The 26,603-nt window shown below is 41.0% G+C and overlaps 1 protein-coding gene across 1 annotated transcript in view; it reads left to right on the forward strand.

Moving 5' to 3' along the window:
* The window catches only part of LOC134536654 (ras-related and estrogen-regulated growth inhibitor), a 325,681-nt gene extending 299,854 nt beyond the window's left edge, over window positions 1-25,827 (forward strand). Inside the window, exons 4-7 of the mRNA XM_063376461.1 lie at window positions 4,577-4,738; window positions 16,484-16,636; window positions 18,991-19,159; window positions 20,804-25,827. Coding sequence (XP_063232531.1) covers window positions 4,577-4,738; window positions 16,484-16,636; window positions 18,991-19,159; window positions 20,804-21,045 — 726 coding nt within the window. The 3' untranslated portion in view covers window positions 21,046-25,827. The remainder of the gene's footprint in view (window positions 1-4,576; window positions 4,739-16,483; window positions 16,637-18,990; window positions 19,160-20,803) is intronic.
* The last annotated feature ends 776 nt before the right edge of the window (window positions 25,828-26,603 follow it).

Below are 26,603 nucleotides of genomic sequence, written 5' to 3' on the forward strand. Positions count from 1 at the left end.
AACATGGTCAATTATATTAACATAAACACACGTAAAATTATCATCCACAAATGATAGTGATAACCACACCTGATCAAAAACTTATCAGAAGAGAACAAATGTATGAAATAATCTTCTTGAACTTATCTTAATACGATGTTCACATGATCCAAACATTAAAATAAAGATAAATACACTACTTACATGAGAAAATTTAAAAAATGTAATTAAATATCACTGAAGCACATAAAAATAAAAAATTGGGCAAAAAGCACATGAAAATTGCAAAATTGGGACATCATGATAGTACAAAAAATGAAGGTTGGAAGCACTGTGCTACGAAGGATGACATTTTGGATAGGAAATTTTTGTCATGAAGAACATAAACATTCACCAGGAATTCAAACAGCGAGAAACCAATTTTTATTAATGAATATTTGTGCTCACCTTAAATTAATAATTAAATATTAGATCTCTATAGATCCCCTAGTAAATAAATGAATACAATAAACAAAATAATGACACAACATGTCAGATAAAAATATTAGACAACTAAAAATAAAATATCTACTGCAGAACAAAAATTGACTCTAATACACCTTCAAATTATTTCAATAGCTGATATTGTAATCCACATATTAGGGGATAACACATTTGAAATAAGCAAAAAACAAAAAGTAAGAATAACTGCTTTAAATGCGAGATAATAAAAAGATAAAAATGATCACTGATAAACAATTACTGTTCTTTTATAAAAATAATTTTTTTAAACCTTACAGACAGCCATGCAACACTTAACTGTTAAGCATAACAAAAACAGATGCGCATGCAGATGTGATGCTGTCGTGGTTGACACCCCCTGTGTCACACCACCACAAGTCAGACACCCGTCTGGGAACAGACTTAAAAACTCCACGTTTCAAATTATTATTTTGCGCGCTGCTCCAATAAACGAGTGCCCCAAAATTCTTAAGTAAATTATTCAAAGACCTTTTGGAAAAGGAAGAGAACAGAGTGATAGTATTTAAAACGAAAAACACGTAATTACTTGCAATGCCAACAACTTTAATGGGACTACTTGCGCATGAACATGGCAGGCAATTTAATTGAAAACAAAATCTCAAAAAGATTACAATAATGCCTATAACCTTTTGCCCTATAGTGCTACAGAGGCCTTTAATAGAGCCACGTTTTAGTATATACCAATAAATAAATACTGTAATAAAATCAAACATTAATGACAAGCAGCTCCAAATATATATATATATATATATATATATATATATATATGTATATAAATAATGAATTACAATTCTTTTTAAATAAAAGTTAATAAAAATAAACGTCACTCTAAAATGTCTTAATTACACCCGGGTGATTTTTAATTTACGACGCTTCGCGGCAAGCATGATACAAGGTTCGTTAAAAATGGGTACCACGATGGAACATACACTCGAAGTTGTGATCAGGGTCTTTTGGCAGAAGTTATTTTTCGGATTATTCACTCTTATTTTGGCAAAGTCTAAATCAACGCCCCGGGGTTACAGGGGCAAAAGTTCGGAGCCGGAATCACTTACTTGGATGAACGATGTACGTCGAATCACACCCCGCACCTCCTGGCCCGGAGTTTAGCGGGCTGTAATTTAGCAGAGGTGCTAAATGCTTCATATTAACTCGGCATTCAACGGAAAATGTAGCGTGAACTCTTCTTCTTCTTGGCAGCACCCGTGACAACGTAAGTATTTCCCAATGCTCAATACACGTCAGCTGATTTTATTTAAAAAGTATTCGCGAGTCCGCGCCGGCCCAATACCACAAGCCATCATCGCGCTCGTTACGCCCGAAGCGCATACGCGTCACCCGGCGATCAGCTGACGAGTCCCGCACAGCTCATTCTGTCCTCCCTTGACGTATTTCCCCCACCACCTTATAGCCTTGGAACAGTCCATTTGCATGTTCACCGCGGGGAAGCGTCGCACACAGTATTTTAATTAAAAGTCCAAAGCGTTATTATTAAATATTAAGAAACTAAACCATTAACGTAAAAAATAACATAATATAAAACATTTTTAAAAATAAGATTTACAAAACTTATAACAAACCAATACTTTCTTTTAAAAAAAGGAAAGGGGCAAATATTAAAACTAAATTACGTAACAGCCATAATTCTAATTAATTAAAATAAATGTAAAATCAAGTGGCCATGCCGCCTATGGCCACAATGCGACCTTCAATATGCTTTGAGATAAGAACCTACACCTAGCACTTCTACATGCAAGACAAAACATTCACAGCACTTCTAAATTAATTAAGATTTAACTAATGTGTTGTTTTGTCACATTTACACAAAAAGATTTTAAATAATAAAAATTAACAATAAAATATATTGTTTAACATACACATAATAAAATATAAATTAATAATACTGTATCTTTACTTGTATCAAAATGTATAAAAATATTATTTCATCACATAAACTTTGTGGGCAAATACTGAAAATATAATTACTTACAGTATCATTACAAACAATAAAGAATCGTATAAAGTAGCCATGCTCTGCTACCAAATTTGAAATGACTGCTAACTCAAAATTTATAATGTAACCATGACTCTGATACCAACTTTCGTAATGACTACGGGCAAATACAGTAGTTATAAAAATTATTAAAGTAAAACATTAATTCTTATAAAAAGAATGATGGAAAACATTTTAGAATAAGGCAGTCTTATAAATTAATTCTCCACCTCAAACATAAAAAAAATAATACAGAGGAACTATTGGCAATATATTTTCAAAGAAAAGGACAAACAACAATATTTAAGTTTAAAGTGGTATTTAAATTTTATATATTTGCTAAGTATTGAAAACCAAGGGTGTAGGTACCCGAAATACATGCTTATAATGTGAATTTTTATTTTATTATTTAATAATATATTTAATACAGTAAAATTTTGCTTTGAATAAATATAATAGTGATAGGTGTTTTAACTTTTACATATAGATTAAAATAAGCTTCTTTAGGAAAAATGAAATAGTTCTTAAAAATGTATTCCGGAATGCAAGATGGCCACTGGGATGAAGGTGATCTAATATGTCCGCCGGGTCAAGGTTAATGGTCCTCAGCTGTTACTGGCAGCTTTTTTTAGGAGTCTTAAGCTGTTTTTAAGTCATTAAAAGCCAAAGGCATATTTGATGAATAAAATGGAAAATATTTCCTCGAAAAGGAAATTTTTTTGACAAAAGTAAGTTTTTAGAATTTTTGAGTAATTTTTGACACTGAAATGGCCGCCACAGCGTTACTATCTAGGATAGCTAAGACAATCGACAGTTCATACTCTGACGCCTGTGCCAAGAGCTCTTTTACGGTAATAACCAAGAAGCTGCCATTGATCCCACTGAACGATCTGTCAAACACGAGGCTTGTCAGTACTATAGGTAGGCGGCTAACCACTAACAAGCCAGTGTCCAGATGCACGAATGGAATATTTGCCAGTGGAATTGATCGGGAGGTTGTGAATACCGAATGTTTTCCAAGCCGATTTTTCGAGAATTGATTTTGGGAAAACATTACACTCCTTTCAATTCCTACTGATGTGGCCCAGATGCAGAATTAATACCTACGGTGTTTAATGCATTCTGGCAAGTTGGGTTGTGGATTTACAGATAAAACAATGTTTTCCTTATAGCTTAATAATAGCTTTCTGTGCTCCCTTCACCTCCACACCTCCACACCGCGGAGTGATTGGTGAACCACCACCCAGTTACCTTCCAAAGTCCCTCCAGGTTCGTGACGTCACTTGTGAATCAGTTTTAGTTTTGAGAAATCGATATCGCCATTAGCAGAAAATGTTCCCGTCATTTGAGAGCTGTGTTCAAAAAATAGTTTCATTTAGTTTTGTATTCTTTCATTGGATGTTAACAGTTTGATTCAGGTAGTCCTAATCACATTTATCAAGAACAAATTTATGTGAAATAAAGGAAATTGTCTTAGTTCTACTTTATAACTGTTAAGGCTTTTATTTATTTGATACCATCTGCTCTTTCACTATGATGAGATACAAAACTACTTTAATAAGCTGTCAGCTGCATGACTAGTGTGATAGCAATGTTTGGGCGGGCGCTACACTCACTCATCAGGTGACTCATCGCCGGCAATTGCAAGAAACTGATCCAACAAGCAGCTTTTTGTAGCTGTTGCTCCATATCTGAAAGATACAAGCTGGTGGCGAATAGCACATATTAGGAGCGTCATTACCTGTCCGACTTGCTGCAGTTCATATGATATTCATGCAAGAACCATGTAAGGTGACAAGTGTACTGTAATCGTTTGGATACAATTTTTTTTTTGGAGTTGAACTTCCAGTCCACTGCGAGGTTGTAAATAGTAGGTTACTCAGAGCCGGGGATGTTGGGATAGAAACCAGTCATGGACTGCGGTAAGTAACAACACCTGTAACTGTCGGGAGGGATTCTGGCGAACAATACTGGAACTAAATCATGGCAAACCGGGATGCGTGCCTGGGGCCTCTGGTGCATCCCTCACAGTGACATTCCCAATGCTAGTTGTGAGTGCAGCATGTGTGTGTGTGTGAGCAGGAGAGCGAGTGCCTGACGCTGGAAGCCAACATCCGCTGGGCGGAGGCTTTCGTGCTGATGTACTCGGTGACCGACAAGTGCTCCTTCGACGAGTGCAACCGCCTCAAGTTCCTCATCAACTACAACAAGCGGCGGCGGCGACTCGGCTCCAATGTCTCCAAGGTCGGTACCCCGCGTGCCCCCCATGATCACCCCATCCGCCAAGCCCGTCCTTTCCCCTTTCTTCTTCTGCACTATCCCCTCTGCACTCTTCACACTCAGGCCCTTCCATTCTCCCCCTACTCCCACCCCTCTTCCTCTTTTGGCCCCTTCACCCCTCTGTATACCCCCTCTCTCCGTTCCACCCTCATCAAACATCTACAATTCCCACTTTCCCAATCTTTCTTCCCTCTTCCCTTCCCATTTACTATCTGCTCTAAGTTATCTAACCCCTCTCACCCCTCCTCCTGTTGCAACAACTAACTCCCTTCTCCCCAGAACCAAGGTGGATGTGTTAGGTCCCCACTACAACTTTATTCTTCTTCGACACGCAACTTTCACATCGAACAAGCATACGTGTTAGTCAGATTGGACGAGATATCAAGGGTGGTTCCCTTCATCACTAGCCAAATAGTGTGTAACTAAATCCAAGCAACTCTTTCTCGACACCCCGCCCACTATTGGGGTGAGCGTCTCAAGAACACCTCCGCCTTACTTTCACCATTGTAGTTTTATTGACGTGATAACGTCTTATAAATCGATGAACGCCGGCTGCACGCACGACAAATTGTCACGTTCCGCCTGAGCCGAGCGTGCAAGAACCGGCCAACCACCGTGCGAGAAAATCTTCTATAATATCAAACAGGTTAAGGCGGGCTTTTTAACTAATTTTTCGTGATTATATTTAAACAAATTATTAAAATTAAATTTGAAAAAACTGTAAATAATATTTGAACATTAATAAGTATTCAATTTTTCATTAGTTTTCTTACGACGTTATCGCGTAAAATTATCGTCCGTAAACCGACTTTACAGACAAACCCCCCCCCCCCCCCTATTTTTAGATAAAACGATACTACTTATAAAATAAAAAAGGGGTTGTCTGTAAAGTCGGTTTACGGACGATAATTTTACGTGATAACGTCATAAGAAAACATTGATGAAAAATTGCATACTTTTTAATTTTCAAATATTATTTACAGTTTTTGAAATTGAATTTAAATAATTTGTTTAAATATAATCATGAACAATTAGTTATAGAAATAAACTGAAATCAAATTAATGTCAATAAATTGTTAATTTTAATTGACGAAATTAATCAAATTTTTTAAATTGCTGCTTTTAAAAAGCCCACCTTAACCTGTTTGATATTATAGAAGATTTTCCCGCACGGTGGTTGCACCCTCGGCTCAGGCAGAACGTGATAATTAGTCATGCTTTTGCGTGCGTGCAGCTGGCGTTCATCGATTTATAAGACGTTATCACGTCAAAAAAAAAAACTGTTTTCTCCATTATTCTGAGTGGAGGGTTTATAAATAAATATTTAGCTAAAGTGATTTTAATCAGTGTTGGTAGATAATATGAGTTGTCTACGGGTGGATTTTAAAAACTAAGAAAAAAATATTTCTCTGTAAAAAAATATTTGCAGTAATGTGATAGGCTATAACTTAATATATTAAAATTAAAATAATGCTCTAAATAATTTATTTACGATGCTCCAAACATATATACTTAAAGGTTTAAACCGTGGATTCAGAACAACACATCTAATACGTAACTGTTTAATAGACAAGACTAAGAAAAATAATTTTTCAAAATATTTTTACAGTGACACATTTACGGAATAAACTACATTGGTCTGGCAGTTAAAATTGTGCCAATTAGAACCAAAACACGTTGTATAAAATACAAAATGTTTTCAATTTCTTAAGAAGTGTTAAATATTTGCCGAATATAAAATATATAAATTATATCAATTGCATATATTATTATTAATGAGATACATTCTTTATTTGTTACTGTGAAATCTTATTTAACGCAAGTAATGTATGGATGTCCCTCACTGCTCTGGTGCTGGAACGGGAATCGTGGATGGGGTCCGCCATTTTGGATTGGGATGTCACGGCGACCATATATGATGACTTTGGCCTTGATCCTTGACCTTGAACGCATCAAATGTGTACCATGATAGTTTGGCTACCATAAAGATTTATTCGGTACACCGATACGAAAGGTACGTCCCAAGACGTCATCAAAATGAATATATGCATGTTAATGCCGCCACATGTAGTTAGCTGGCTATCGGGACGACTTCGTCTTGTATGCGCATGCGCCTGATAGACTTCAACTTTTTGAACTTCCGTCATTGGTGCGTGCGCAGATCTTTCCATTTTCGTTTCACGCTAAAATTTCTCCTTCAACGTGCCTAAAAACGTATACGTTCAAAAATTATAAGATTTTGTGCAACATGCGTTAAATTATTTTTTTTGATTGTATATTTAAAGTACTTAATGTTCATCCTACTATTTAAACATTGCTTTAGTTATGTTGCCCCGTGCGCACTGGGTACAATGTGGAACGCCTGTTGGGTTGTACACCCGCTACACAGGGAAGTAGCGCGGGTCGTGGTCACTTCAGGTGCAATAGTCACTTCAAGTAAACCGGTTCGTTGGGGGGCGCTTAGCTCCCACAACAGTTACATTCCGCACAAACCAATGCTTTACAAAATAAACTAATATATAGCGTACTTATTTATTCAGCACTACAGTCTTGGTATAGAAGTGTAGAATGACATTTTCAAAATAGGTTAGTAAATTAACAATAGATAGACACAAACGCTGATAATGAGCTTACAAACTAACTTACTGCAAAAATAACCTATTTTAATTAAGCATATTTTATTACTAAATCATCTGCGATGAATAAAAAAAGTTAAATTTTTGGTTGTAAAAAGAACTTATCACACAAATAAACGTTAAACTACAGTAACCCTGAGTACACACGTTTCCAATCAAAACTTTGCAAAATACCAACAAACAATAAGTTCTATAGGAGAAACATTTTTCTTTTAATAAATTTAGCTTCACATTCCTGCGTGTAGTCTGTAACGTCAGAGTGGTATCGGTTTTGCCAACTAGATAGTGTATAAAGCCTATAACCCCCATCAGTGTGATAACAACTATCCTTAAGCTTTAATCGAGACGTTTATTACATGAAACGGTCGATAAGGTTTACCGCGCAATATTGAAGTATATAGCCACACGCCTGACATCATTTCAACTCCCAGGAAATCACAAATCACTGCAGTTCCTTATCTTTCAAGCACACGCATTCTCACACAAGTAATACGATGCAATTTGTTATAGCTTAATACTGGTAAATGATTACTTAAATAATACAAAACCAAGATAGTATGTTTATGTTAACATTTAAACTATAATTTTCATTTTTTAATGCAGTGTTTGCATTATCCCATGTCAGAAAATACCTCCCGGCAGAAGAACCGGATTATGTATATGTAATTTTGTATATTCACGTTTAAAGAACAGCATAACCAATTACCTACTAGTAAAGTCAGTACAGAGTTACATAAAGTAAATTGGGTTTCTTCGATATTTTACACCTAGAAGAATGTACTTTAACAACTCAATACCAAATAACCCAAACAATAAATTTGATGTCACTTCATTTTTATATTTGTGGCTGTGGCACCCGTTGTTGACAGCTAGATTTTGTTTCGTCACAAGGCCATATGATACACTCAGTTATATATGCATATATTACTATAAAAATAATTTTTATCGCAGTATCATCACAATTTAAATGTAGGGAGAAATAAAATTGTTCGTAATTGTCTTTATTCAATATCAATAAATAAAAACATTAATACCAAAGAAGTTAATTGTACATTTTAACACAGCCAACTGGCTACATATATAAATTAATAAACACTCGCTACATACGATCGCTGTTGCGGTCCATGTGAATCTAACTTATGGTTTTATATAAATTTTCGTAACTTTGCATAATATTATGATATAATTCAGTATATGATATATCTTAAAATGTGCTAGATAACTTCAGAAATATATGTACATGTTTTTATAAAACTCTAAAATTTTGTATTATTTAAGAGGTTGACATTTGAAAAATAAAATAAAAATAAAAAAAATTGGTTGTCATTAAAGTCGGTTTACGGACAATAGTTTAACGTGACAACGTCATAACAAAACATTGATGAAATGATTGCATACTTTTATAAATAAAATTGAATCATTTTTATTTTAATAATAAAAGTATAAATACTTGAAATTATACTAGTAATCAGATTTTTTAAATGCAAGAATAGTTAACCTTTATTGCCGAAATTGTTGTAATAAGCAATGAAAACCACACATTAAAATTCTTTGAGAATATTTTACGTTTTTATGTATTCCAGTGCTCAAAATGATATGCAATTGTGGCCCCGGGCACGAAATTTTATTTATAATTCAGTAATAATAACGCCCCTCACGATAAACAAAGGAAAATATGTATTAACGAGTTCCTGGTTGCCGCGGAAGCGGCTAGATATCGCGATTCGTTCGGTTCGCGTCCGTCACCGTAGATGGAAGCAATGTAGGGGAATAATATTATTTCGTTTTTATAATACGATTTTATAACAAATACGCATCCAAAATACACCAAACTTATTTATGTGTTACAATATTTTTTTAAAACATTGTGCAAAAGATCCCGGGTGTAATTTGAATTATGTGTAACTGTAAAACACCATTGTTCGTACAAAAACGTATTTGAAAATTCAACATTACTTTTAAATAACCGTACCGATTGTGCTGAAAATCGGTGGACGATCGTTAAATTACATAATATTAATAATTCAAATGACGAAAACATGATTGAAAAGTCAAATCGATGGTTGTTCCAATCGAGTGGAAGAGAGATGCGGCGCAAGCGTACAATGAGCGTAACGGGACACATCGTATTGGAACAATGTGCGTTTCGGGACACTTTTTCGTGCGTGCAGCCGGCGTTCATAAATTTATTAGACGTCACGTCAAAAACTCAAAATGTGAATCCTTGTGTTGAGAGTTCATGTTCAGCTTTTTTCTATTCAGTAATATGAGATTTATTAATTTTTTTACACCTACCCATTTTTCCCTTTCAGGCGAATAATTTCAGAAAAGGGTATGGATGATTTGGTAGGCTGGGTGTGCTCATAGTGTGAGGAGGATACTAGAGGCATGGCGGGGGGCCAGGGGACAGATAGCGCTCGACCCTCTGTGGTACTCCACTCTCTCCCTGTCTCCCTGTGTAGCCCGAAACTGTGCGCACCAGCATTTGCAATCAGAGGGGAATCTCAATAAAGCGTAATCAAATGTACTTATAATAGGGAACCACGAATTTTATATACAACAATATTGTGTGTGGTATTCCTTATTATTTTTATAAGTTGAGGACTGATTAATTAAAAAATATAATAAAGGTTTCGCTGACATAAAAATTATTTAACAATTTTTGTTAATAAATAATTATTGTTAATAATATTTCCTATTCATATACAATTTCAAAAAACAATTTTCAAAGATGATTTTCATAATACTTCACGTAGTAAAACAACCATGACTTTGGTTACCACTGTTCAATAATTTGACGGACTGGGAATAGATAAATTAGCAGCACTCACAATATACATCCAACTTGGATGGCTGCCGGATTAATTCTTAAAAATTTTACCAAACAGTTATTTCACAACTAGTAAGTAATAGGTCTTTACATCAAAAAAAAAGGTTATATAATTAATGTATAATAAAACTTCAGTCAATTTTCCTATTAAAAACTTTGCGAAATCAATTTTTTTTGCCTACATTTGCCAAATTTTATAATTTATGATTTTCCAATAAATATTTCAGTGGTCTTACAATACGCTACATACAAGTATTTACGTATGCCAGCGTAATAAGTACCTTGCCGCCGCAACAAACTCCTGGCCGCGCCCCGGTGCTAGATAGTCTGAGTGCTGGGACTGAGTTGGGCCAGTCTTCACCAGGCTGTCATGTCCATTAGTGTCTGTAGTCTCCAGTAATTCCGTCCTGGGGTTGCCACATTTAGGTGCGGTGCACAAGACCAGAAGGCGTTTATATCAATTACGGCAAGTTTACTGACATAAGTCAGTAGTTCAGTTGGCCGTAATGACATCCCACATGACAGGTATCGACTGTGTCTCTGTATGGAGTGAGTTGACACAGTGTTAGGGCACTGCCCTAGCATTCCAGAGACCGGGTATAGATCATGTTCTGGCCACTATGCCTTAGATGTCCATAGTTTCTTCAATTTCATATGATACTTCCTCATAAAAGCTCTGGGTGATTCCTTCTTCTTTGAACCTGTACACAATTACGAATTTAGAAAGGAATGGAATCATAATGTTACCATGGTAAATTGACATTTGATGCATTTTAACCTCTTCTAAACGTCCTACATATCTTCCCACGATGTTGAAGTGTACTGTAAATACAGCTCGTATATAGTTTAATGTATGTAGACAAAACTTATAAAAGCGTTTACTACAGGTCTTACAAAAGGAATTCTCACGCAAATGTTTTTCATGAACATTCAACTATGAAAGGTATATTTATTTAATAGTATATACAATTTTTCACTAAGTTGTAACATTCTAATGGCTGTCTACAAGTTAACAACACTTTATTAGATCCACTATTTACTTTCCCATCAGTGGTTCACGCTACTCGGTGTAACACACCAACTACTACGCACTATACACTTGTCCGAATATTTTGTCATTTTTTTTCTTTCAATTTTTTTATTTTATTATTATTACTTTTTCCTGTGATTTTTTATCCTGCCAACTTGTGAACTTCTCGTTGGTTGAACAAGGATAGAGTTCCAGTACATGCCAGAATATTTTGTATTTTTTTTTCTTTCAATTTATTTTATTTATTTTTATTATTATTATTTTTCCTGTGATTTTTTGATATCAAAGAAATATGTGTGAAGGTTTTCTCCGTGTGCTCCTGATTTTTTTCTGACAGTATATTATTGATGATTTTCTCCGAGTGCTCTTGATTATTCCTGGTTAGACATCTGATGGTTTTCTCCAAGTGCTTCTAGTCATGTGTAAGAAATATATATCTGCATGAATGATGTTTTAATTAATCAGACATGTCATTTAATTCAGAGTTAAATTTAATTAATTGAATTTATGCTACCAAATCATCACTTGCAATAATTTTATCAGGTGGAATTCAAACAACAATACTATTACTCAGTCATATATATAATAAGCTGTGAGACATCTGAAAATCACTAATAAGCAAGACGAAGTTCCTTCTCCTTGGTGCTTAGCGAACCCATCCTTCTTTGGCGATCGTTAGTGAGCATCCTGCATCCCACATAAAATAACTAAATAATTTTTACCTGTAAGCATCATGTGGTGACATCTGTTGACAAGAATCGACACTACTTTAAACAGGTTATTTTGCGTGAGATAAATTAAATCTCACCACTTAATGGTGCTATTGTAGTCAGTTAGAGCCTAGTAGTCTCGTAGCCACATAGCCTCGTGTCCTGGAAGCTTCGTAGTGCTGTAGCCTCGCAGTCTCGTAAACTTGTGTTCTGGAGCTTCGTAGTCCTATAGCCTCGCGATCATGTAACCTTGTAGATTCGCAATCGCATAGTCTCGTAACCTCATGGCTCGTAGTCACGTAGTCATGATGTCTTTGAGCCTCGTAGACTTGTAGCTACGTAACCAAGTAACCTTGTAATCTTATAACATATGCTGTTGTAGCAGTTTGGAGCCACGAATCTTCGAAGCCACGTAGCCTTGTAGTCAAAAAGAGTTAGGCCTAAGACTATTTGGAGTCGAATAAGTTTGACGTCATTGATTGTTGGAGCCAAAACACTGTTGTAGCCAATGACTGATGAAGGTATTGTATCCTAACGTGAAATTAACGAACGCAACCTACTGAGTTGAATGTTCGTGAAAATGTACGTCCTTTTCGTTAGATGTGCTTCCTTTTTGTTGAATTTGCTTCCGTTTGTGCTTCCTTTAGTTGTTTGTGTTTCCAAATGTGCTTCCTTTTTGCGATTGTGCTTCCAAATGTGCTTCCTTTTTGTGATTGTGCTTCCAAATGTGCTTCCTTTTTGTGATTGTGCTTCCGAATGTGCTTCCTTTTTGCGATTGTGCTTCCAAATGTGCTTCTTTTTCGTTAAATGTGCTTCCATAGGTTGTTTGTGCTTCCAATTCTGCTTCATTTTTGTTGATTGTGCTTCCAAATGTGCTTCCTTTTTGTAATTGTGCTTCCGAATGTGCTTCCTTTTTGCGATTGTGCTTCCAAATGTGCTTCCTTTTTGATGATTGTGCTTCCGATTGTGCTTCCTTTTGGTTGATTGTGTTTCCAAATGTGCTTCCTTTTCATTGCTTGTGCTTCCGATTGTGCTTCCTTTTGGTTGATTGTGTTTCCGAATGTGCTTCCTTTTCATTGCTTGTGCTTCCTTTTCGTTAGATGGTGCTTCCAAATGTGCTTCCTTTTCTATAAAATAATTAATTTAAATAAAGTCAATACTTTGACTCATGTAGTATACCAGTAGGCCTCGCATATATAAGTGAGGTTCAGATTACTGGACCCTCAGTCCACCTCTGGCCGCGGTGCAGTACGGACCGGCTATCTTCAGTTAGTTTCGCGAGTTTAGTTGCTGTTACAATATCGACCTGGATGGAAGGCCTACCATCATCAGTGCAGAGCTCAATGACAGCGGTGTCGACAGTCGCGGAGATCTTGACGACATCGGTACCATCGACTGCAGAGGAGAGAACGATATGTGCTGTTCCGCCAGCAACATTGCAGACTTCAATGGATGACGAGCGTTCATTGCGTCAGTGCAAATACTGTGGTGTATCATTCACTATAACTTCAAATGCTCGCAGACATTAAAAAAGCGGTTGTTCTAATAATGCTCAAAGAATACAATTTCAGTGCAACAAGTGCAATAAACTAATTTCACGTCTCGATAGCTTACATCGTCATTATAAAAAATGCTCCGAGAAATTTAAGTGCAAGAATAATGATCATAGTTATTGTTTTGACACATGTATTGATCCAGCCAATGAGAATATATAAGTGAGGTTCTGACGACTGGACCCTCAGTTCACCTCCGGCCGCGGTGTCGTGCGGATCGTATAGTTAGACTTGCATAACATAATAAACCAGTATCTAGCTATTCTTGAGAACTCGATGGCATCATTACCATTATTAACACTGACCTGGATGGAAGGCCTACCATCATCAGTGCAGAGCCCGATGACAACGTCGTCAACAGCTACACCTACTCTCTCAGCACAGCAGGAGATTTCAACTCGTGCAACATATTCCGCAGAGCAGACTTCGAAGTCTTCTGTAGTTAACATTTCAGCAGTGTTACAATGGTTGTCAACAGTGCCAGTGACATTGATGAAGGAAGGAGCATCCAACGGTGTTCCATCACCCAACTGTACATACTGTGAAAAAATCAAAAACTTGAAATTACGAGATTATGTAATACATAATTGTAATAATAACAACTCTGAATGTATTAAATATCAATGTAACAGGTGTTGTAGCCAGTTTATAGACAATGGAAGATTAAAACGACACATGTGGTTTTGCAAAGGACGGGTTGAACATTCATCAGAATCAAGCTGTATCTTCTGTGGCAAAACATTAGCAAATATTCCAAGTGCAAAACAGCATGAAATATGCCACTGTCCTTTAAATGAAATCAATAATTCGTCTCTGTGTGAAAAGTGTGGTGTACCAATGAGTCGACCTGATAAACTGAAAAATCATTCAAAGATATGTCAAGGACTTACTTCGTACTCTAAGAAGACTGTTTAAATCGAGAATTGCTCAAGACTTTAATAACTTTTTTGTACTTGTAGTAGTGTAGAATTTATGTAATAAAATTTATGTTTGTAAAGGAACTTGTGGTGTTTTATTTCTCGAACCTGCCACTATTAAGCTAAATTTATGTTATATTACATAAAGGTCAAGGTTCAAGGTCAAGATCATCCAAGATGGCCGCCGTGATGTCATTATCCAAGATGGCGGTCGGCTCCCGGCTCCACACCCAGTACCCGTGTCCCAGGGCATACCAAACTATACTACTCCAATCGATACGTAAACTTGTATTTTTTTTCCCCCCAGTCTCCTTTGGCTTGTGCTTCTCCACAAGGTTATGGCGACATCTTTCTTCGCGTCCCCCTCCAATTCATAACAACCTTTAACATCATAAATCTGGGCCATGGTGTAACCTTTCTCCCCCGCCGCGGTCAACCAAACTGCCAACACCCCCTCCTCTTCATCCAACAAAGCCGTAACAAACCCCAGCGCGCTTCAGGGGGCAGTCGGCGAGTCAACCTAGGTTAAGGAAATATACCGCCCGGACCTCTCGCAACCTCACGCGCACACTCAACTGCGTCGCACGCCGTTTGCGCCATGTGCACCTCGCGAGCGCACTCCAATCCTGTGTCACTCCTAGCATCCGCTGGCACCACCACCAGCCTCTATCCCCAGCAGCAGGTAGGGGCCCGTCTTTAACATCTGTACGATCCTTCCATGAATAAAACCCGTAGCCCTCCGTAGTGTTGCGTAATAAATATCCCCGGCCTAATACTCAAAGCTGTGAGAACAATGGAGTCCTAGTTACGCCACTTCACGCCACAGTGACCTGGGAACCCGCAGAATCAACTGGACGGCCTGCTACCCGAACTCAGCGGGCTGGCGGAGGGGTTCGTGTTGACACTAATGGAGGGTCCAGGTAGTGGTAGATGATGGAATGGGAGTCAACAGCGTGGCACCTGCTCCTCGAGAGGTCTGGATTTTCCCCAAAGATAATCGCAACCATCGCACTACTCCAGCCATCCCCGGCCACTTCGTTACAGACCATTAAGACCTCGCATTAAGACATCTCGTGGGGACAAACGCCAACAAGGGAATGTTTGCGTACGAAATAGGAAGGCAAGTTTTATGCGTGGACGTGGAGAGTAAATGTGAGCCGTGTGCCGAGATGTCGGTAGTGCCGGTGGACAACAAGACCCACCTGTGGGGCGAGCTCATGGTCATCGACGGGGTCAGAAAGTGGAATGGCAAAGAGGATTGCTTGTTGTCTGCTTCCACGAGATCCAGGTGTGGACATGTGGCAAGTGAGTGTGAACCTTGTGCTGCCAGTGGTGGCTAGCGGAGGAGTCCTTGGTGCTGGTGGGCAATTGGGAGAGCGCATGGTAACACTGAGGTTAAACAGTGGTGGAGCAAGATGAGGGCTTGTGTATTCCATCACGAGAACTCGGTGTGGACGTGTGCCAAAGAAGTGGGTACCATTTTTTGACGTGACAACGTCTAATAAATCGATGAACGCCGGCTGCACGCACGAAAAAGTGTCCCGTTACGCTCATTGTACGCTTGCGCCGCATCTATCTCTCTTCCACTCGATTGGAACAACCATCGATTTGACTTTTTCGAGGCACATTAAACTTGAAACACTCCCATTCGTTTCCTACTTTTCCTGTCATCGTCCTATCCTTAACAGAATAACACAGATTGTAAGAAGTTAAACAGCAAACACATATAAAAGTTATAGTTGAAATAATCTCTTCGTTAAAGTAATAAACATAATTGAATTAATGCGTGCAAATAAAAGTAAATTTATCAATTAAATTGTAGATTTCATTTCACTCCTTCTTTGTATCCATACAAAATAGTGATAATTCAATAAAAATTATTCAATTTTATTCACAAAAGTATGCAATCATTTCATCAATGTTTTGTTATGACGTTGTCACGTTAAACTATCGTCCGTAAACCGACTTTACAGACAACCAATTTTTTTTCCTGTATTTCCTGGCCATTGTGCCCACGGGATACGTGTCGCCAGGAGGGGCTGGCCGAGGTGCCTGTGGTGCTGGTGGGCAACAAGACCGACCAATGGGGCGAGCGCATGGTCAGCGCCGAGGACGGACAGCGGCGCAGCAAGGAGATCGGCTGTGTCTGTTTCCACGAGATATCCGTGCGCGAGAGCGTCGAGCAGGTACGTCGGTGCCAACCTTATTATCGTGTCGGTAAGTGAAGTGAGAGTTTCTATAAAGTAGTGAAAACTATGGGATTTTTCTGATTTAAAATAATTATTGTTATAGTTTATTAATTTCTTATTATTTTATTAGTTGCATAATAAGGTATTATTAAAATGTTTCGATAAAATCAATACACATTTTATAATTTAATCACAGCATACTCGTGTAGTGTACAGTTTAAAATTAGCGTATGTTTGTGTACTGGTGTGTAGGAATCATATATTTAAGAATTTATAAATAACTGATTTTTTTTTTTTTTGCAAAAAGCTAAGAAAACTGATATACTTAAAGATTTTGTATAAGAGAATTTTGTTTTATTCATGAATATTAATTTTAAAACTATTTATTCCATAGACTATAAAAAATGTTTATGCATTTCTTGGTCTTAATTATAATATGTTTTAAAAAATAAGGCATTTTAAGATATAAAACTTATAAAATCCATCTTAGAGCCAAAAAAAAATCTTTCAAAAATTAAAACTAGAATATAGTAACTAAACAATATAAATTTATAACAATCTATACAAAAATTGTACAATGATATTTTTTTAATTATTTTATTTTGAGGAAGGGCATTAATGTGTTAATTTTTTGAACTTAAGTTGGTAAGTTAAATTTTTAAAAGAAATAATAACTATTGTCATTATATGATATCAATGATTTAATTGTTTACACAAGTAATTGTTTATTTTAATTAAAATATTATTTCAAAATTAATTAAATAATGTTTTGAAGCAAAGTAATAGTTCTTGAGACGAAATTATTTGTATCTTTACAGGGCATCGAAAAGTGTTTCATATAAATGAAAAAACATTCTCTACTGCAGTTATGAAATTATTAAAAGTATTCTAACTGCTAAATTTAACTTTCTACATTAAATTAAAATTTAAGACAAATTAAAAACCAAATATAAAATAAAAGTTTTTCTATTTGATGCACACAATATATTTTAAGCTGCATCATCACCAAATATGTGATATGTGCGTTTCTATGGGTGTTTGGTTCCTGTTTACTTGGACGTGAATATCTTGGCTACTGCCGTGTGAGGGTTGCTGGTTCTGTGTTGAGACTGTCGCTGAGGTGGGGTTAGTTTAGGGTGAGTGTGTGAGGATTGCTGATGCTACATAGAGAGTGTGGCTGAAGTTTAGAGTGTGGGGTTTGCTTAGGTCGAGTTTGTGAGGATTGCTGATGCTACGTAGAGAGTGTGGCTGAAGTTTCGAGTGTGGGGTTTGCTTAGGTTGAGTTTGTGAGGATTGCTGATGCTACGTAGAGAGTGTGGCTGAAGTTTCGAGTGTGGGGTTTGCTAAGGTTGAGTTTGTGAGGATTGCTGATGCTAGATAGAGAGTGTGGCTGAACTTTCGAGTGTGGGGTTTGCTTAGGTTGAGTTTGTGAGGATTGCTGATGCTACGTAGAGAGTGTGGCTGAAGTTTCGAGTGTGGGGTTTGCTTCGGTTGAGTTTGTGAGGATTGCTGATGCTACATAGAGAGTGTGGCTGAAGTTTCGAGTGTGGGGTTTGCTTAGGTTGAGTTTGTGAGGATTGCTGATGCTACGTAGAGAGTGTGGCTGAAGTTTCGAGTGTGGGGTTTGCTTAGGTTGAGTTTGTGAGGATTGCTGATGCTACGTAGAGAGTGTGGCTGAAGTTTCGAGTGTGGGGTTTGCTAAGGTTGAGTTTGTGAGGATTGCTGATGCTACATAGAGAGTGTGGCTGAAGTTTCGAGTGTGGGGTTTGCTTAGGTTGAGTTTGTGAGGATTGCTAATGCTACGTAGAGAGTGTGGCTGAAGTTTCGAGTGTGGGGTTTGCTTCGGTTGAGTTTGTGAGGATTGCTGATGCTACATAGAGAGTGTGGCTGAAGTTTCGAGTGTGGGGTTTGCTTAGGTTGAGTTTGTGAGGATTTCTGATGCTACATAGAGAGTGTGGCTGAAGTTTCGAGTGTGGGGTTTGCTTCGGTTGAGTTTGTGAGGATTGCTGATGCTACATAGAGAGTGTGGCTGAAGTTTCGAGTGTGGGGTTTGCTTCGGTTGAGTTTGTGAGGATTGCTAATGCTACGTAGAGAGTGTGGCTGAAGTTTCGAGTGTGGGGTTTGCTAAGGTTGAGTGTGTGAGGATTGCTGATGCTACATAGAGAGTGTGGCTGAAGTTTCGAGTGTGGGGTTTGCTTCGGTTGAGTTTGTGAGGATTGCTGATGCTACATAGAGAGTGTGGCTGAAGTTTCGAGTGTGGGGTTTGCTTAGGTTGAGTTTGTGAGGATTTCTGATGCTACGTAGAGAGTGTCGCTGAGGTTGCGAGTGTGTGAGTATTGCCGGGTGCGCAGGTGTGGTCCGTGTTCCGCGACGTGTGTCGCTTCTGGAAGGTGCACAGCAAGTACCCGCGGCTGCGGCGCTCCTCCAGCGACCTGCAGAACGGCAAGCCCAGCCCCGACTGCAGCGCCGCCCAGCCCTGCGGCAACGGCTCGCACCGCGCCTCGCCCGTCGCCGCCATCGGTGACTATCACAGGCTCCTTACATTTGATGTGTGTGCCAGCGCCGTGAACCTGCCGTTCACCTGTTCAACTGGCAAAATAGTTACAAGTTGTATTCCATGAGACACAGCTTCTAATTATTGTTACTTGTTAATGCTGTATTCATTCAGTGCATATTCGCCTCTTTAAAAAAACGCTTAAACCACGCTTAGGATTGTCTAAGAGGCATGGTTATATACTAATATAGGAGCTTAAATTTTAAATGTGGCCTCTCGTTAGTTTTTTCACGATTTTTTGATGCAATTTTGAATTACAAATAAAATCTTTTTATTCCACTACTAACCTTTGTTGAGTAGCGGCCGCTGGCTGGCAAGCCCTGTAGCTAGCTTCCTCGTAACATTAATAACATATAATCTTAGCACTATAAAGTGTTAGATAGCTTGATGATTATCTATCTTCCAAATTTAAATAGTTCTTGGGAAAAAATCTTGAGCTATTTGACTGAAAAAATGAAACTTGAAAGGTATTTAAAAAATTGAAAAATTTATACTTTTACTGTGCATTATAAAAATATAGAAATGTGTATGTTTTCTTGACATATTAATAGACTACTGAAGAATGTAAAGACCTAATTGTTAGCTAAATTAAATGCTGAAAATGAATATTTGTGTGCGTATTATACTTTCAAACGTACTTTGATTTTTTTTTCATTTTTATGTCCTTATACAAACAGTGGTTTTTTTTTGTGTAATTGTAAATGGCATTTATTTGAATTAATATGTTCCATTCAATTTAAGTTCACCTAAATAAAGAATGAATGCACACAAATTGTATTATGTGAGGAATAAATATTTTTTATTGGGATATTTCTAGCACTGAACATTTATGTTTCCTAAATATGGGTGACTTAAAAAAAGGGATGTAAAAATAGTGGTTTTGTTATTTTTGAACAGACAGGGATTATATGAAATAGCAAGATGTAGACCAAACAAGTGTAAAATCACCAGGTGTACGGAGAAATATATTGAAGCAGTAATGATCCTTTACTAGGGACCGGAAAAATTCGCGGGTTCAATGACCTGCAGGATGAACTCCATGGTTCTACGTACACTCGGTCAAATGTCACCCACCCATTGGCTGCTGCATTGTTAGACGTCCCAACATAGCAGCCTGTGATTCGATAAAGCTTTGGTCGGGTGTTTCTCATCGGTCCAGAGTCATCCAGGTGAGTTGTGAGCCAATAGCAGAGGCAGCACTGAGGCATAACTATTTGTATTTTAGCCTGTCGCGAAATGAATTTGCGAATTTTTCCGGTCTCTATCTATGACTAGAGACACGGAAAATTCGCGGGTTCAATGACCTCCAGAAGAGACTCCAAAATCCTCTGCACACTCGGGCAAATGCCAACTGTTCATTGGCTGCTGACTTGAGAGTCGTCTCGACTGGGTGGCCGGTGATTCGACACTTCTATGAGTAAGGATCTCTAACTGGCCCTCAGTCCTCCAGATTAACAGTGAACCAATGGCAGAAGCAGCACTAAGGTAAAATTATTTGAATTTTAGCATAACACGAAATGAACCCGCGAATTTTCCGGGTCTCTATCTATAACTCAGGTTTATTAAGGTAACACGTGCAGACTAATACTACAGCGTGTACACTGACGCAGGTCGGCAGTGGACGGAGCAGGGGCTGGACGAGGCTGACGAGGCGGGCGAGAGCGAGGCGACCCGCGTGGAGCGAGCAGAGCCGTTCCGGGCGCGCGCGTCCACTGACGGCCACCTGCTGTCCCGCCCGCGTCGCTGGAGGTACCCGCCCGGCGAGCCGCCCGCCCCGCTGCAGTACCCGCTCAGCGCCCGCGCCGAGCGCCGCATGAGCATCTCCATGCGCGGCAGCAACGCCAGCTACTAGCCGCTCCTCGCTGCGTGGAGCTGCCGGCGCCATTCCGGTCGCATGTCCCCTTCTAGCCCGCCCGCCCCGCTGCAGTACCCGCTCAGCGCCCGCGCCGAGCGCCGCATGAGCATCTCCATGCGCGGCAGCAACGCCAGCTACTAGCCGCTCCTCGCCGCGTGGACCTGCCGGCATCATTCCGGTCGCATGTCCCCTTCTAGCCCGCCCGCCCCGCTGCAATACCCGCTCAGCGCCCGCGCCGAGCGCCGCATGAGCATCTCCATGCGCGGCAGCAACGCCAGCTACTAGCCGCTCCTCGCCGCGTGGACCTGCAGGCATCATTCCGGTCGCATGTCCCCTTCTAGCCCGCCCGCCCCGCTGCAGTACCCGCTCAGCGCCCGCGCCGAGCGCCGCATGAGCATCTCCATGCGCGGCAGCAACGCCAGCTACTAGCCGCTCCTCGCTGCGTGGAGCTGCCGGCGCCATTCCGGTCGCATGTCCCCTTCCAGCCCGCCCACCACGCTGCAGTACCCGCTCAGCGCCCGCGCCGAGCGCCGCATGAGCATCTCCATGCGCGGCAGCAACGCCAGCTACTAGCCGCTCCTCGCCGCGTGGACCTGCCGGCATCATTCCGGTCGCATGTCCCCTTCCAGCCCGCCCACCACGCTGCAGTACCCGCTCAGCGCCCGCGCCGAGCGCCGCATGAGCATCTCCATGCGCGGCAGCAACGCCAGCTACTAGCCGCTCCTCGCCGCGTGGACCTGCCGGCATCATTCCGGTCGCATGTCCCCTTCTAGCCCGCCCGCCCCGCTGCAGTACCCGCTCAGCGCCCGCGCCGAGCGCCGCATGAGCATCTCCATGCGCGGCAGCAACGCCAGCTACTAGCCGCTCCTCGCCGCGTGGACCTGCCGGCATCATTCCGGTCGCATGTCCCCTTCCAGCCCGCCCACCACGCTGCAGTACCCGCTCAGCGCCCGCGCCGAGCGCCGCATGAGCATCTCCATGCGCGGCAGCAACGCCAGCTACTAGCCGCTCCTCGCTGCGTGGAGCTGCCGGCGCCATTCCGGTCGCATGTCCCCTCCTAGCCCGCCCGCCCCGCTGCAGTACCCGCTCAGCGCCCGCGCCGAGCGCCGCATGAGCATCTCCATGCGCGGCAGCAACGCCAGCTACTAGCCGCTCCTCGCTGCGTGGAGCTGCCGGCGCCATTCCGGTCGCATGTCCCCTTCTAGCCCGCCCGCCCCGCTGCAGTACCCTCTCAGCGCCCGCGCCGAGCGCCGCATGAGCATCTCCATGCGCGGCAGCAAGGCCAGCTACTAGCCGCTCCTCGCTGCGTGGAGCTGCCGGCGCCATTCCGGTCGCATGTCCCCTTCTAGCCCGCCCGCCCCGCTGCAGTACCCGCTCAGCGCCCGCGCCGAGCGCCGCATGAGCATCTCCATGCGCGGCAGCAACGCCAGCTACTAGCCGCTCCTCGCCGCGTGGACCTGCCGGCATCATTCCAGTCGCATGTCCCCTTCCAGCCCGCCCACCAAGCTGCAGTACCCGCTGAGCTGCAGGACACACTCCATGCCTGCACAGAGCGCCGCATTGTAGCAATGCCAGCTACTTGACGGCCCGCTGCAAACTCTAATTCTTGCCATGTGAAGCGCTCAAAACCACTGCAGTCGCAAGCATCTCCGTACAGTCCCCTTGTAACCTGCCTACGTCACTGGAAGTACACACAGCTAGCTGTCCTCTCAGCTGCAGTACTCACTCCATGCTTGCACAGAGCGCCGCATTGTAGCAATGCCAGCTACTTGACGGCCCGCTGCAAACTCTAATTTTTGCAATGTGAAGCGCTCAAAACCACTGCAGTCGCAAGCATCTCCGTACAGTCCCCTTGTAACCTGCCTACGTCACTGGAAGTACACACAGCTAGCTGTCCTCTCAGCTGCAGGACACACTCCATGCCTGCACAGAGCGCCGCATTGTAGCAATGCCAGCTACTTTACGGCCCGCTGCAAACTCTAATTCTTGCCATGTGAAGCGCTCAAAACCACTGCAGTCGCAAGCATCTCCGTACAGTCCCCTTGTAACCTGCCTACGTCACTGGAAGTACACACAGCTAGCTGTTCTCTCAGCTGCAGTACTCACTCCATGCTTGCACAGAGCGCCGCATTGTAGCAATGCCAGCTACTTGACGGCCCGCTGCAAACTCTAATTCTTGCCATGTGAAGCGCTCAAAACCACTGCAGTCGCAAGCATCTCCGTACAGTCCCCTTGTAACCTGCCTACGTCACTGGAAGTACACACAGCTAGCTGTCCTCTCAGCTGCAGTACTCACTCCATGCTTGCACAGAGCGCCGCATTGTAGCAATGCCAGCTACTTGACGGCCCGCTGCAAACTCTAATTTTTGCAATGTGAAGCGCTCAAAACCACTGCAGTCGCAAGCATCTCCGTACAGTCCCCTTGTAACCTGCCTACGTCACTGGAAGTACACACAGCTAGCTGTCCTCTCAGCTGCAGGACACACTCCATGCCTGCACAGAGCGCCGCATTGTAGCAATGCCAGCTACTTTACGGCCCGCTGCAAACTCTAATTCTTGCCATGTGAAGCGCTCAAAACCACTGCAGTCGCAAGCATCTCCGTACAGTCCCCTTGTAACCTGCCTACGTCACTGGAAGTACACACAGCTAGCTGTTCTCTCAGCTGCAGTACTCACTCCATGCTTGCACAGAGCGCCGCATTGTAGCAATGCCAGCTACTTGACGGCCCGCTGCAAACTCTAATTCTTGCCATGTGAAGCGCTCAAAACCACTGCAGTCGCAAGCATCTCCGTACAGTCCCCTTGTAACCTGCCTACGTCACTGGAAGTACACACAGCTAGCTGTCCTCTCAGCTGCAGTACTCACTCCATGCTTGCACAGAGCGCCGCATTGTAGCAATGCCAGCTACTTGACGGCCCGCTGCAAACTCTAATTTTTGCAATGTGAAGCGCTCAAAACCACTGCAGTCGCAAGCATCTCCGTACAGTCCCCTTGTAACCTGCCTACGTCACTGGAAGTACACACAGCTAGCTGTCCTCTCAGCTGCAGGACACACTCCATGCCTGCACAGAGCGCCGCATTGTAGCAATGCCAGCTACTTTACGGCCCGCTGCAAACTCTAATTCTTGCCATGTGAAGCGCTCAAAACCACTGCAGTCGCAAGCATCTCCGTACAGTCCCCTTGTAACCTGCCTACGTCACTGGAAGTACACACAGCTAGCTGTTCTCTCAGCTGCAGTACTCACTCCATGCTTGCACAGAGCGCCGCATTGTAGCAATGCCAGCTACTTGACGGCCCGCTGCAAACTCTAATTCTTGCCATGTGAAGCGCTCAAAACCACTGCAGTCGCAAGCATCTCCGTACAGTCCCCTTGTAACCTGCCTACGTCACTGGAAGTACACACAGCTAGCTGTCCTCTCAGCTGCAGTACTCACTCCATGCTTGCACAGAGCGCCGCATTGTAGCAATGCCAGCTACTTGACGGCCCGCTGCAAACTCTAATTTTTGCAATGTGAAGCGCTCAAAACCACTGCAGTCGCAAGCATCTCCGTACAGTCCCCTTGTAACCTGCCTACGTCACTGGAAGTACACACAGCTAGCTGTCCTCTCAGCTGCAGGACACACTCCATGCCTGCACAGAGCGCCGCATTGTAGCAATGCCAGCTACTTTACGGCCCGCTGCAAACTCTAATTCTTGCCATGTGAAGCGCTCAAAACCACTGCAGTCGCAAGCATCTCCGTACAGTCCCCTTGTAACCTGCCTACGTCACTGGAAGTACACACAGCTAGCTGTTCTCTCAGCTGCAGTACTCACTCCATGCTTGCACAGAGCGCCGCATTGTAGCAATGCCAGCTACTTGACGGCCCGCTGCAAACTCTAATTCTTGCCATGTGAAGCGCTCAAAACCACTGCAGTCGCAAGCATCTCCGTACAGTCCCCTTATAACCTGCCTACGTCACTGGAAGTACACACAGCTAGCTGTCCTCTCAGCTGCAGTACTCACTCCATGCTTGCACAGAGCGCCGCATTGTAGCAATGCCAGCTACTTGATGGCCCGCTGCAAACTCTAATTCTTGCCATGTGAAGCGCTCAAAACCACTGCAGTCGCAAGCATATCCGTACAGTCCCCTTGTAACCTGCCCACTGTCACTAGAAGTACACACACAGCGAGCTGTCCTCTAAGCTGCAGTACTCACTCCATGCTTGCACAGAGTGCCGCATTGTAGCAACGCCAGCTACTTATATTTGTGAATATATTTTATGACTCTTCTTTGTTTTACTCTGGAGATTGCAGATATTTTTACTAATTATTTTAAATAATATTGAATGCACACTTAAATATTTTGTAATGTATTTACAGACAATTTAATCATACTTTACAGCATTCCACGTGAATAAGTTACAGAAGTATTTATGCATTTTATTGTTATTGACCTGTAGGTTTGGAGGCTAAGTAGATTGTAGTTTCGAATTAATTATATTTTTTAAAGTAAATTTTAACTTAAATTATAATTATTTAACTAGACCCTATGTGCTCACAAAAAAGAGTCCTTTGTTAAGACAATAACAACTTTTATGCAAAAAAATATTAGCAATTTTTTCATGCCTATCTCAGTAGTATTTTCCTTGACTATACTACAAACTTTCTTATCCCAATTATAAATTTATTATATTTTAATTTTTGGGACATCCGTTTGTGTACCACCAGACAAATGATAAATAAATTTTTTTTCAATACATTAAACAACTGAGCACTGTCGTAACTAGGAGTTAAGGACATATATATATATATATATATATATATATATATATATATATATATATATATATATATATATATCTGGCACACCTATGAAAACAGGAACATTTTACAACGTACTGGGTGGTTGCTATTTGAGCAATTAATAATACTTTCGAAAACCAATCATTCCTGTCTGACTAACAACAGCTGGATTGTTCTAAAGTGATGGATCCACTTACGTCGCACTCTTTAACAATCCCAACAGTTTGGTCAGAGTTTAAACGGTTATGTGTAGTCCAAAAGGTAGACTCCCTGAATAATATAATATCTCACTTATGTTTATTATTCAATATGTACCTGTTGTTAAGTGTAAGGATATTATTTTTTTTCTGTTTGTGAATGTTTACAGTGTGAATATATATTGATATTGTATAAACTTTTGCAGAATAATAGTATTTAACTATTTGCATGCATTGAACTAAAGCTTTATAATGTAAGAACATCGATAATCGATAATCGATAAATGATTGTAAACATGTAACTCCAATTTCAGGCCTAATAACAAGCCAAACACTTTACAAAATGTATTTTTGTTTTGTATATGTAAAGAGTTAAATTTTTAAAAGATACATATATTTTCAAATTGTATACAAATGTCAACCAATTTTGTAGAACACATAGCATGTATTTGATGATATAAATCATTAAATGTTTCGAATTCTTAAATAATTTTCTATAATTGTTGTATATGCTATTAATATTTGTAATATGTATTCAATTGAAAATTTATTTAATTACTTTTACTATGTAG

Source organism: Bacillus rossius, chromosome 11 (assembly GCF_032445375.1).
Source record: "Bacillus rossius redtenbacheri isolate Brsri chromosome 11, Brsri_v3, whole genome shotgun sequence".
NCBI classification, from domain to species: domain Eukaryota; kingdom Metazoa; phylum Arthropoda; class Insecta; order Phasmatodea; family Bacillidae; genus Bacillus; species Bacillus rossius.